At 44.3% G+C, this 13,794-nt stretch overlaps 2 protein-coding genes across 3 annotated transcripts; one reads left to right on the top strand and one right to left on the bottom strand.

Annotated features, from left to right (window-relative positions):
* Positions 1-228: 228 nt before the first annotated feature.
* BGLAP (bone gamma-carboxyglutamate protein) lies at positions 229-3,325 on the top strand. Its single transcript, XM_072428462.1, has 4 exons — positions 229-382; positions 1,597-1,638; positions 2,216-2,282; positions 2,399-3,325. The coding sequence occupies exons 1-4, from the start codon at positions 244-246 to the stop codon at positions 2,529-2,531; spliced, it is 381 nt and encodes a 126-aa protein (XP_072284563.1). The 5' UTR covers positions 229-243; the 3' UTR covers positions 2,532-3,325.
* Positions 3,326-3,670: 345 nt separating this feature from the next.
* PAQR6 (progestin and adipoQ receptor family member 6) lies at positions 3,671-13,788 on the bottom strand. Of its 2 annotated transcripts, XM_072427533.1 has the most exons (7): positions 13,029-13,788; positions 12,571-12,698; positions 11,971-12,176; positions 11,687-11,813; positions 9,670-9,766; positions 8,058-8,202; positions 3,671-7,966 (listed from the first exon to the last, which is right to left on the bottom strand). In XM_072427533.1, the coding sequence occupies exons 2-7, from the start codon at positions 12,675-12,677 to the stop codon at positions 7,695-7,697; spliced, it is 954 nt and encodes a 317-aa protein (XP_072283634.1). In that variant the 5' UTR covers positions 12,678-12,698; positions 13,029-13,788; the 3' UTR covers positions 3,671-7,694. The 2 variants fall into 2 exon arrangements, with proteins under 2 accessions (XP_072283634.1, XP_072283633.1); XM_072427532.1 differs by having other exon boundaries at positions 12,571-13,788.
* Between the last annotated feature and the right edge of the window lie 6 nt (positions 13,789-13,794).

Below are 13,794 nucleotides of genomic sequence, written 5' to 3'. Positions count from 1 at the left end.
TCTGTTTTGTTGGCCTGGTTATTCACACGCGGCATTGAATCCCCATCGTTGTGCCAACTGGCAGAGGGGGAGCGCTCAGCCCGCTGCCTCTATTTTGGGTGAAATGATCAGAGCAGGAAATAAAATCCCGACCACAAGTAATTTCTGTTTTCTAGATGGACGGAGGAAATGCTGGGTGTCACCGAGCCCTGGAGCCGGGCCCCTCCCCTGCTGCGGGGGCACTGAGGTTGTCATTTCGTATAAATGTACCAGGTGTCACCCCGAGGGAACACAGAACAGAGAAGCAGCGCAGACTCTGAACACAAAGCAAAAACCGACATCATGAAACTGGTGATCGTCGCCGCTTTACTCGGACTGGTGGTCCTGTGCATGGGACGAAGAGGTAAGTACATCACCGCCTCCCTTCATCTCTCTGTACTGATTACTACATAGAAATGCTGGAAATGTTTTCAGAAGGGTTTTTATAGTGCTCCCGCTGCTTGTGTGTGTTTAGATCATGCCGAAGCCTTCTATACAAATATATAATCTGACATTCACAGAAACATTCCCTGGTGGAGAATATTCCGAGTCCACTGAGTTCAATAGCAGAGACTGATTCTCCATCAGGATATGTTTCCGTGAATGACAGATTCACCGCTTTATAAAGAGACTCCATAGATTTCGGAGGGAATGTGAGGAAAATAGGTAAAGAGCCTGGAACTCAGAGCAACAAGGTGGGGCCCTAGAATGGGCACAGCAGGGGTACAGACCCAGAAACCCAACGTAGGGATGGTGGGGACCCCTCATAATGGGCACGGCAGGGGTACAGAACCAGGGACTCAGCACAGGGATGGTGGGACCCCTCATAATGGGCACGGCAGGAGTACAGACTCAGGCACCCAACGTAGGGATGGAGGGAACCCTTCATAATGGGCACAGCAGGGGTACAGACCCACAAACTCAACACAGGGATGGTGCGACCACTCATAATGGGTACAGCAGGGGTACAGACCCAGAACTCAACACAGAAATGGTGGGACCCCTCATAATGGGCACAGCATGAGTACAGACTCATGAACCCAGCGTAGGGATGGTGGGAACCCTTCATAATGGGCACAGCAGGGGTACAGTCCCAGGAACTCAGCACAGAAATGGTGGGACCCCTCATAATGGGCACAGCACAGGTACAGAATCAGGAACTCAGCACAGGGATGGTGGGAACCCTTCATAATGGGCATAGCAGGGGTACAGACTCAGGAACCCAACGTAGGGATGGTGGGAACCCTTCATAATGAGCAAGGCAGGGGGACAGAATCAGGAACTCGGCACAGGGATGGTGGGAACCCTTCATAATGGGCACAGCAGGGGTACAGACCCAGAAACTCAGCACAGAAATGATGGGACCCCTCATAATGGGCACAGCAGGGGTACAGAATCAGGAACTCAGCACAGGGATGGTGGGAACTCTTCATAATAGGGACAGCAGGGGTACAGACCCAAGAGTTTAGGGCAGAGATTTCCCCAATTGGTCCCCAAAGATACAGAAAGTTTGGGGTGTGTGACTCCCAATAGGTCGGAATCCAGCGATGTCATCTGTACTTTCTTTTCATTTTCCAGCTCACGACCGACGCAGTCTCGCTGATTCCCGCAGCTCTGAAGGTTGGTTGAAATCTTTTATTTTTCTGTAGTTCTGAAAAACGTTCTCAGCCTGAAAACTAACCCAGCCTCCAGGTTTTAGATTTACCCCCTCCCATATTGTCCATAGTGCTACATGTTTTGCTCCAGTTTGGTGGTGCCCCAGGATCTGCTCCCATTCATGTATTGATGGAGATATTCCCATTCTCTAATTGGGTTCTGTGGAGCCTTTGGGTTCCTCCGGAGGTTGGTTGGCGTTCCTTTGGTTGGTTGACCTCCCATGTGGTGGTGGCCTTCTAATGGATAATCGGTAGCATGAACCCAAGCTGAATTTATCTGTATGGGATGATTTACCTTCCGCTTTAGTTGGGTTCTCCAGGTCCTCAGGTATGTCCTGGATCCCTCAGGGGTAAAAAGGAGGAGAAGGGCTGATGTATATATGGAAATGGTTGGGCTGCCCTGGCATATCCTATCCTACATATCGGCCATATTCCTGCCACGATTACCGTGTAACATGATAGGAGATAACATGGGAGGGGATGGACATCTGATGCCCCTTTGTCTCTTTTCACCACCAAAGTCTCTCTTTTACCCCCAACAGCTTTTATCTCCAGACAAGAGTCTGCCAACTTTGCCAAAAGACACAGACGCAGCAACCTTCACAACGTGTAAGTGTCATCCAGCCTAACACACCACAACCTGCTGGAATTTTTGTTCTTTCCAAACTGGTTTGCCGTAACTGGTTGACCCATTGAACTGACGTCCCATTTTTCTTTCATTGTAGGGTTTTGGGAACCCCCGTTAGAGACCCTCTGGAGTCCAAGAGAGAAGTTTGCGAGCTGAACCCAAGCTGCGATGAACTGGCTGACCACATTGGATTCCATGAAGCGTACAGACGCTTCTATGGCCCCGTCTAATGGAGCCCCTTCATCTCTTCTTCTACCGGTCCTGCTTTCGTCTTTAAGCTGGCCAGTTGTTGCAAACCTCTTCGGGATGGGCCAAACTCTCGTTGCTTTGTGTATGTTGTAGCAAAATAGCCGATACCTCATGTAGCTAGGAAGGTGGGTGGGGGTGGGGGGTTACATTTTAAGGATGGGTCCTTTAAGTCCAGAAGCCTTGACCTTTCCTATGTAGGACATGGTGGGATCATGGAAGGTCCCCAAGAGGTACAAGGCCAATGGGGATTCTTGGGTATCCTACCTCCATTCAATGACCAACCATGAATTGGTGTAGATGGCATTACTGGTGCAGGTCTCCCAAGGAACAGGAAGCCATAGATTATAATAGAACACCGAGGACCTTGAATAAGACAACACAGAGGACCTCTAATGATAAAACACCAAGAACCTCTAATGATAGAACACTAACCACCTCGAATAAGAGAACTCAGAGGACCTCCAAATAAAACTTTTTATTCCTGCTGTGAGCCACAAACTTCCCTGAGCCTTCTGCCCCCTTCATTATCTTTCACTTCTGTGCACCCGGAGAGCTTCATCCTCATTGGGGATCAGCGGGTGCCACAAAGGGCCAGACAGGGCAGAGGGTCCTCCATGCCACGCCTGACCCAGAAATCACAGATACAACCCCGAAAATGTATTTTCTCAGCATGAATGTACTTACCAGGCTTGCTTCTATCACTGCCTATCAATATGGTGCTATGTGGAATTATGTTAGTGAATGTAGATTATTACAATAAATGTATTAACTTGTACACGTGTGTGTGCTTTATTCTGTATATAGCATAGATGTATTGTGTATTCTGCAGATTATTGCATCACTGGGATCTGCAGAGCACTGCTCCCTCCCATCCCCCCCTGACAGATACATATTGTATATTCTGCAGATTATTCCATCACTGACCCCTCTAACATATTGTATATTCTGCAGATTATTCCATCACTGACCCCTCTATAGATCTGCAGAACATTGCACCTCCCATCCCCCCCTGACAGATACATATTGTATATTCTGCAGATTATTCCATCACCATCCTCTGCAGAGCATTCCTCTTCATTGCCTTATCATTAAAAGGAAATAATAAATACAACACCTCTGGTTCCTTTCATGACCTATTGGGTTATTTTTATTCTTATTACAGAATTATATTAATATGACTTTCCATATAACAAAACCATTGTTAGCTGCAACAAATCATGGGAGCCCAATGAACAGAATGTCTCCAGGTCACAATTTGATTGGCTGCTTGCATTTCTTTTCCTGTAATTCTTTGTTTAGGGAGGTGAATGGTGTGCAGTTGTCACCCCTCTAACACTGTCATGTGGAAACATTGTGTAGAGGTATTAGAGGGGTAATAAAGCCAGGTAAGTGGCTGTGTATAAACATGGTTTACTATCTATACACTGCGAGGGGGCAATTACATCCTGAACATAGGAGGGGCAAATTCAACGAGAACCAACAATGGGACCAGAGAAGTCCCACATTCAGAAGGTCCTGGAGTTACAAAGCACAAGGAATTTGGGGTATCCTCATGGGGCAACAACAAAATGGAGCAGGAGAGGGGAATTCTACTGCAACCGATTTGTGGCAATGGTGGAGCGGAATTGTTCTCGGTGTATTGATGCAAACTGATCTCCTAAGAAAGAAGGGGATTGTTGGAGAAAAAATTAAAACTTATTGCGGGAAGATAAAATAAGCTTTAATCATGCGATACAAGGCATGTAAAATTTTCCCCCAATTTACTGCAACCAATCAGAGATTTCAAGGGAAATACAACAAGCATGTTAGGGTTGATCAGATCTGACTGGTTACATGTCATTGTATGTCAGGGTTTGGGGCGCACCAAGGAATTCTGGGAAAATGTCACCTACTGGGTATAAAATTCCATAATCAGTCTGTGACATGTTTTGGGCTGAATACATTGGTTGCATCCAACAGAAAATGTTTTAGTTTATGAAAGCTGATCCATAGACCCTTGCAGAACTTTTCAGTCTAACGGGATCTACAAATGGGGGGATATAGAAATAGGAAAAAATGGCCTTAAAATCATCCGCAAAGATCATCCGCACAACATTTTTAGAGCAGATTATTTTGCGATTTATTTTGTACGCGTGAAAGGACACAGTTGATATTTATTTATAAATTATTCCCGTTATTTCCTACTAATTTTCTATTGTGACAGTTGTGCACTTTCACATGTGGCCACTAGGTGGAAGAACACAACATGGTTTTAATAGTAACTGAGGTTGACCATCTGTCAGCAAATTTCAGAGGAATGGACTGGGGAATAAATTATAAATCGAGCTCAAGGATTTTGTAATATTCACTGCTTAGTGGGATCAGATAAAACCTTTCTATGTCCAAATCTTTTCTTTCTTGGAGTAGTATCAAATGCATATTTATATATTTCTGATATGATAAAAATAAAGGACAAAGTGTGGAATGTACCCTTAAAAACGATTTCTGTAGCAGCTCCCTCCTAATACATTATCAAAATGTTAAGCTGAAATCATACAAAAAAACAGATTCTGTTAAAAATAAATCTATTAGTACAGTTAATAGAAAAGTTACATCATGAATGATAGGACAAAATAAAATCTCTTTTTTTTTCTTTTTTTGCAGTTAGTACTTAGAAAAAGAAAAAAAAAAATACATTCAACAAAGCTCGGTATGGTGAAGGCACACAATTGCAATACGGAGGATCGAAAACAAAAGTTCTAATATAAAAAAGGCTTTTTAGTTTATAATATCTTCTTTTTGTCCAGAGTGAATTATTATTAACCTGAAGATAAAGGGTTAATAAGATTTTTTAAACTTGATAATAAAAGAGCAGCAGTTTCATACTAAATAGGAAAACTGAGGAGTTATTAGACAAAGCATTGCCATGTATAACTGAATGATCTTCAGCAGCAGTTAGCGTCATAATCATTGTTATAAAATGATCTTAATGGAAGTGTACAGTCATATTTTTATTGTTATATATTACAGTGCACACTGCAAGTTAACGAAAGAAGGAATGACAGTTCCTTTTCCTACCACAAGATGGCACTATAATAAACTTGTCATATAGAACAGTAAGTGAGGTTGTAATTCCTATTGTGGCCACAGGATAGCACCAGAGGGCCACATGCAGCATTCAAACCCCTGCACAGATTTTACATTAATATAGAAGTCTCAACAAGCACATGCTGGGAGTTGTAGTTCAGCACGTGGACGCCCAGCATCCACTGAAAAGCCTGTGAATATCTCTCTTTGTCCAGTGTAGTCTGGGTGTTATAAGACAGATTTGGAAGCTAGTTCTGCTAGACATTTTTGCTATGTATTATTTAGCACCACATTTGCTAAAACAGAGCCATCCAATCAATCATTACACCCATGCTGACACACTAGGACCCTGCAAAATTCTAATTTCATACACTTGCCTTATACAAGTTATTTGGAAACAGATTGTATAGTTCTTAAAGAACATTTCCTCCTTTAGGTTGCTTAAAGAGAGAAGCAACAGGTGGCAGAATTGCATGCAAATGGCTGATACTGCGGGTCATGTGGCCAATGGTCATATAGGGTCCGAACATGAGATCACATGACTAAGGGTTGGATATTGGTGTCACGTGACCAGCACCATTAATCTCTACCTGAACGCTTGAGCCCTTTTTATAGGAACCATATGAATAATGCCCCAAAATCCATATGAACCATATGAATAATGCCCCAAAATTCTTCCGGTCACACGACCAGAGCTGATTGGCTGGCATTGCCTGAATCCCACACCAGGCCATTGGTGGAAGCCACATGTCATGCACAAAGCTTATTTTTCCTCTTTGGGGCATCTTTTCTTTTATTTTTTACTTTAGCACCCACTTACCTCCAAAGAAAGCTTTGTGCAGGATAGGTGAGTATTAAATACCATGTTACTGGTCATCAGTTGGCTGTAGATCTGCTATAATATAAAGCCTGGGCCTCAGTATATAGGAACCCCAGGGGTACCAGTCACCCCCTGTATTCTGTATCATCCTGTCATCAACAATACTGACCATTCCAAGCCATGTAATAGATTTTTTTCTATTTGCCTAGGCAAGCAGGAAACAACAGAAAATCCATTTCCACCTATTCCTCCATCACAACGATCCTTCATTCTAATGTTCTTCTACATCTCACATACAAATAGACAAACCTACCTAATCCGAATCATCCGGTCTAACCCGAAAATAAGAGCTTTGCAGTACATGACACCCAACCCTTTTTTGTGTCCATCAAAGGGTTAATGTCGGCCAGCCCAGACCGGCCAACCACACGATTCCATTTTCCATATCCACATTAAACATTCCGTGACCCTACGCTGACACCTCGCTCTGGATTTACTGACAAATATTTTCCTGTTCTGAGGCCCAGGGTGGTACCGAACATTCGCTGACTGTCCAAACAGCTGCTAAAATCCACTGCAGGCAAGTCAAAGACAGAGCCAGCCGAATATGAATGATTTCAGATGGGACAGGGTGCAACCCGGATCCTTCTCTCTCAGGAAGGTCAATATATCATAATGAGGTTCTAGATTGAACTACAACACCCAGCAGGGCCTTATGGACCTTCCTGGTTTGTCCTATCTATGGAGACCCTGAGAGATGTAAGGGTTGGATTGTCCCACAGAAGAACCAGAAAAAAGTGTAGTCACATGACCTAAATTTAGGTAAGTCCCTTATCTCCACTGTGAAGCAATGCATTCTGCTGGCCCTCATTCTCCCTTCTTCTTCTACACCCCAGGTCCCCAGTCTGCCCCTGGGTCAGCGGGTAATTAATTCAACAGCACCCACCAAAGCAAGTCCATTTGAAACAATATGGGATATGACTGCATTCTTCCATCAAGTTGGGATGACAGCCAGATTTGTGGCCCATTACGGTTTCGATAAATGTGGGTGGAAGTTATACATGGCACTGCTATTTTTTTTGAACAAGTAAAAAGCAAGCATCATTCCTTTGTCCTAAAAAGAAATGAGCTTCAAAGATGTTTGGCCCTGAGGCTTAGAAGGTCGGGGGACCCCTATGGCTGTTAATGCTGAGATGAGGACTGGCCGTGCAGATGGAGAATGTCTGCAAAGTTCCCGGGTGAGGTGGTGGTAGAGTGGTCAATGCGCCTTGGCTTTGGCCTCTTCCGGGATGTTATTCTGAAGAATGGAGTTGGCTCGTGGTGACCAGAGTAAAGTAGCAGTGAAGAAACAGATAAGGATAACGTTTCCTATCACCGCCGTGGCCACCACGCCCAAGGTAATTGCCAGGGAGTCAGTCTCGGAGTAGAGGCTCAGCCAAGCCTTGCGAGACGATTGATCGGTCAGCACGGCTTCCAACTGGAAATGAGTTCCCAAGACGGCACAGATATGGAAGAGCTGGTGACTGTGACCTTCAAGAAAATATAATATATTAGGGAGATTCTGATAGAAAAAGAATTACCCATTCAATAAATCCCACAAATAAACATTGCAAAATCTTACCAAAATAGTCAAAGCGCCCGGGGGCCAGGCGTTCCGGAAGATGGGAAGCGAAGAGGAAACCGGTCAAGAAGGCGAAGAAGAGATGATAGCAATGCAGAGGGATGGCTTCATTCCAGTTGCAACCTTCTCCAAAGCAGAAGAACAGCTGTGGGGTGTTAAGAGAGGAATTCCATCATGACAAGTTGTGATAACATTGTATAGTCATCACAATGCAGAGATCCCACCAATCAGAGGGGTTGTCGCATGGAGGAACTCTCCAATATCCAACAAACTCAAATGTATTCATTCTGCAATTGGCCTGCAAATCCAGAACAACCAACTTAGCCTTCTATCAAGTCTGTGTGACCAGGCAATGCTTATAGACATGCAAACTAATTGGAACATAATTGGCCAGATCAGGCAGCAATGTAATGCGCATTGCAATCAAATTTCTACATTGGACTGTACTAAGTATGTACCTTTGCAGTGAACAATACTGTCTCCATCCCATCCATAATAACTAATATGATAATATTAGGGACACGCCCCTGAGGAACTCCCATGTAAATGACCACCCCCAAGCAACGTAAAAGCCTTGCTATGTTTAGTAGGTGAGGTTCTTGAAACAAATGATGATGGCTGATGGTGTCAATCTGCTTCCATGGATTCTCCATTATATAAAATAAACTAATTGATGTTATGGAGGAGAGAGGAAGGAATATATAAAACTACAGGAAAAAATCTAACCAATGTGTAGATTGAATTAAATTGAAGCTGTCAGCTCTGACAAGGGCTCTTGTATCACTTAAAGAATGTGAACTCCTACTTGATGTGCCTCAGGTAGCAGTTCAGGATATGGCTCCACACAAGGCTTTGACATCTCCCCAGGTCTGCAAACTTCCACCAATGTCAGAACTTCAGTAGCCAGTAAAGGCTCTGCCATTGGGATGTTTAACGCCAGGGACTAAATTGTTATGCAGGGAGGACTTTGTGCAGATCTAGTTTTAGGTGAAGACCCCATGTATACCATAAACCTTGGATCCAATGTTCTTTAAAGGTAAACTGAAGCTAGCTTTATAGATAGCTCAGGTAGGTTCGCCATAATGTACCTTAAGGAACGTTTGGTGGGGTACAGAAATAAATGTGTTGGCTTTGATTAAACATGGAGACCTCAAATTTTTGATATTTAGATTAATGAGGACAAGTACAGATCATGAACCCAGCTTTGATCACACAATGGCTTCTTTGAGGTGTCTAGAGGAAAAGAAACTTTTGAAACCTTGACCTTTAGAAGGAAGCCACTTGAATGAGTATTGAAAAGCCTTCAAGTCCAGCTGGGTGACTACGTACTACTAGCTAGACTCTGAACCTACACAGCCTTTAGCAAACGTCTCTGCTCAACCACAATGACTGACCATAAAAGGGCCACTCAACCAGGTAATTCGTCCCAAAGAGACAGGTGAGATGCTCGTCTTCCGAGGAGCCACCGTTTCCTCCTCTTCAGAGCACAATGGAAAGTCCACACAAAGCAAAGGCCAAACTCACAGGAGGTTTGGCGACATTACTCAACCCAACTTGTAGATTTCACGTAAAATCCATGACAACCACTTGCTGTAAAAATGTGACAACTCACCCGGTAGAACAGGGGGATGTTGTCAAAGACAAAGGGGTGCACAAAAGCCACTGTGCGCAGAACTTTACTTAACACTGGCTGGTCTACTTCCAGGAATCTGTTAATGAATGAGACATAATGTAATAAGGACTTGGTTCTCCCCAGTGCCCCCATTCATCAAAACCAAAAGTTTGGCAACTCAATGAACATGACAACGCCAACCTTCTAGGTAGGGTCCTGAGGAAATCGGCGTTGGCAAAAATTTTGTGAGAAGACACAGTCCATGGTAGTACATGGTAGAAGCGTCTTCCCACAAGATGAACAAGCTCTAACCATACAAGGTCAACATGGTTGTCTCAAATATTCTGACTTTTAGATATTGATAGTTTTGGATGGGACTTTTGATTGATCATCGATTACTTTTATCTCAAAGGTTGGTTAAGGAGGAAAAACCAATGAAATTCCCCCCTGTTCACCTTCTTGTTTAGACAAGCAATCGTTGTTTGAAGTTTTTTTGAACCTGACATTCATTCATACATGTATGGCTGCCATATGACTTGCACTGAGATTTAAAAAACAGTAAAGCACAATCGACATAGCAGGAAGCAATGTAGGAATTTGGTTGATTCCAGAGAAACAAGATTTGGAAAACATTAAGTCAGACTTTCTACTTACATGGAAGGTGTTTCTACACTGTCCGGGATCCCTCACCCTTCTCAATTCACCCACTATAAGTAGGCAAAAAATGTACCTTTGAGGGGTAAAGTTAGAAAACTTACCTCACTCCAGTTTGACACATCAATGAACGTAAGAGCTCCAAACTTCTTTGTAGGGTCATTGAGGAACTTGAAGTTAGGAAATTTACCATGTGAAGACACAACCCATGGTATTACTAGGTAGGAGCATCTTCACATAAGATGATCTATTGACGAAGCTCTAACCATACAAGATCAACATGGTTGTCTCGAAGATTCAGTCTTTAGGATACCAAGAGGGTTCACCCACTACCTAGATGTTCTATAAACATATAATTCCCGCCTACTCTGGCCAGGACCTTCTGAAATCACTGGCTTTAGGAAGGTGAAAAATTTACCTTTGAAGGGTAAATTAGAATACTTACCTCCAGTTTGGCACATCACGTGACATCTCCAACCTTCTACATTGGGCCCTAAGGAACTAAGGAATGTTCTTATTTGGGTAATAAAACCCTTAACCATACAAGGTCAGCATGGTTGTCTCGAAGATCCTGACTTGATAGTTCTTGATGGGACTTTGGACTGAAGAGTAATTGCTTTTATCCCGTTGGTTGGTTGCACCCGGAGGACAACAATAAATCAGACTTTCTACTAACAGAAGGTCCACCTACACTGGCTGGGATTCCTCACTCTTCCAATTCAACCCCCTATAAGTATGTGAACAATGTCCCGATGAAGGGTAAATTAGAATACTTACCTCACTCCAGTTTGGCACATCACATGACATCTCCAACCTTCTACATTGGGTCCTGAGGAACGCAGAGTTCCTTGTGAGAAGATACTGGCCATAGTATTACATGGTAGGAGCATCTTCAAGATGATCTGTAGACCAAGCTCTAACCATACAAGGTCAATAGTTTGGCAGATCAATGAACGTAATAGGTGGGGTCCTAGGGAACTCCGAGTTGAAGACATTGGCCATGGTTGTCCATGGGCATCCTCACACCACATGGCCAAGGACCTATAGCCTAGCCAGTGCACGTAAACCTTTCATTTGGGTGGAAGGTTCTCTTTGGTAGTAGTTACACAAAGTTGTATATACAGTATCCCATTTATATTGACCTTTATGTGTGGGCATTTGGCCCCTGAAAAAAATGGCCACTTAGTGATGTCATTGGTTCCTCCTATGTGGCCCTCTTATTGGCTCAGGAAAGCATACTACAGGGTACAAGTACACCAATAGGAAAAAGGATTGGGTATAGGAGGAGGAGCTTTTGAGTGACCTCTTGACCAATATGCCAGAATTATAGCCGGGTGTGGTCAGGGGCATTAATGGTACATACCGGGAGTAGCAGGAAAGGCCGGTGCAGATAAAAGTATTGAATGCCGCGATGGGGACGTAATATCGATGTAGGGTGCCATTCACCCAGCGGTCAGGGATGACGTATGCCCCATAGGTAAAGGCACAGCCTGTGGAGAATGAGGGGGTTAGAGGGATGGAAACGGGGTACAATCCCTAAACACACAGAAATATCCAATCCACAGAATAGTCACCAGGAAAGGAGAAGTGAGATAAGTACAAAGACTACTTACCTAAACCACCAACATGGACACGCCAGGTACCTACCCAGGCTGTAGAGGCTGAGGGCGCCGTAGTCCAGGAAGTAGCAAATATGGCGGGCATGGGCAGACATACTACTGAAGGTGTGGGCAAAGCTGGAGGTGAAGGGGTAAAGGCAGATCAGCATCATGTAAACCAGCAGGGGCCAATTGTACGAATCGCCCAGGAAATCCAGTGTGTAGGAAAGTAGGAGGAATCTCCACAGGAAATACCTGGGGGCAAAAAGAGACAACACCTACCTATTCATCGGGAAACAGACATTGTACAGGAGACAGTCAGAGACTGCAGACATTGTACAGGAGACGGTCAGAGACTGCATAGTACAGGAGACGGTCAGAGACTGCAGACATAGCACAGGAGACGGTCAGAGACTGCAGACATAGCACAGGAGACGGTCAGAGACTGCAGACATAGCACAGGAGACGGTCAGAGACTGCAGACATTGTACAGGGGACGGTCAGAGACTGCAGACATAGCACAGGAGACGGTCAGAGACTGCAGACATTGTACAGGGACATTGTACAGGAGACGGTCAGAGACTGCTGACATTGTACAGGAGACGGTCAGAGACTGCAGACATTGTACAGGAGACGGTCAGAGACTCACCATGTTGGAAGGAAGTGGGTCCAGATATTCACAGTTTCATTGGTCATTTGAAAGGAGCTGAGCAGGCAGTCCAGTGCGGTACTTTTTGGGTGACGGTACCCCGACATGATCCCATCTTCCCAAAATACCTGCAGAAAGCCATTGATCAGAGTTATTTGTATGAATTATACATTTCATTATAAATATTTCAGGGGCCCCACCATGGGATCTGAGCCTCATATAAGATATCGGAGGATCTGTCATAGCCCTTTCACATATCACAGGGTTATTGGGCCGACTGCAACTCTGAGGCCTCCAGTCTGCTGCAGGCAGGAGGAAGTATTTCCTCAGTCTCCTGTCCCCTAGTACAATAATATAAGTGTACAGCCGGTCACATGGTAAGAGGATGGTGCAGGGGCTGATCTGTGTCAGACATTTGTGAACACAAAACCTGATCAGGATTTCCATGATGGTGTCACCTCTGAGCTGATGAACACCTTGGCTGATGGCTGAAGAAAGACGGCTCTGTACTTCAGGAGAGAGAAGCAGGTGTAGGGGTTTTATTATAGGGAGATATTAAGGTCCGGAATCAGCAGGGCTGAGCGTTATGTATCAGAGTTGTGTGGCTTCCGGTCCCTGCTCATTACAGATAAACAGATTTGGTGATATTACAGACACAGAGAAATGGGGAAGTCACTACAATAATTTATTAAAGCCGTGCTGACACTGACAAAAAAAGGAATTATGGGAATGAGAAATCCCCAAACTGCTTCCATTTGTCATGGGGAAACTAAATTCACTTCACATTCCACTTTTGTTCATAATAAGCCCCCCATCTCTATGGGTGTCACCGGGACAGGAAGTGAGGAAAATCTCCCTTATGGGGTCACAGATAGAAATAAAGTGTGAATGACATTATATTGCCACCATTACATCCTGCACCTACCCCCACCTCCAGGACTTACCTGTCATTTAGTATTGGGGGGTAACTGGTTCACCCCACCCAATGGTATAATAACAGGTGGGGAACCCCTAATTGTGACCCCACAGCCTGGTATAGGAGGCTTTGTTCTGCCCCAATTCCGGGGTCATGTGATCAGGAAAGTATTCTGGGAACCCTAAAATATATCTGCACAGAAACGTTACATTGCAGCATTTCTGTCCCTGCGGTGGCTGCATTGGTTTCCTTTTGTTGAGGTTTTCTACCAGTGCAGAACCTGTTGATCCTGCCAGAAATCCAGTATC

This window comes from Pyxicephalus adspersus, chromosome 12, assembly GCF_032062135.1.
Source record: "Pyxicephalus adspersus chromosome 12, UCB_Pads_2.0, whole genome shotgun sequence".
In the NCBI taxonomy this organism is placed as follows: Eukaryota; Metazoa; Chordata; class Amphibia; order Anura; family Pyxicephalidae; genus Pyxicephalus; species Pyxicephalus adspersus.
The sequence above is the reverse complement of the archived record's forward strand: the minus strand, read 5'-3'. Positions and strand labels throughout refer to the sequence as shown.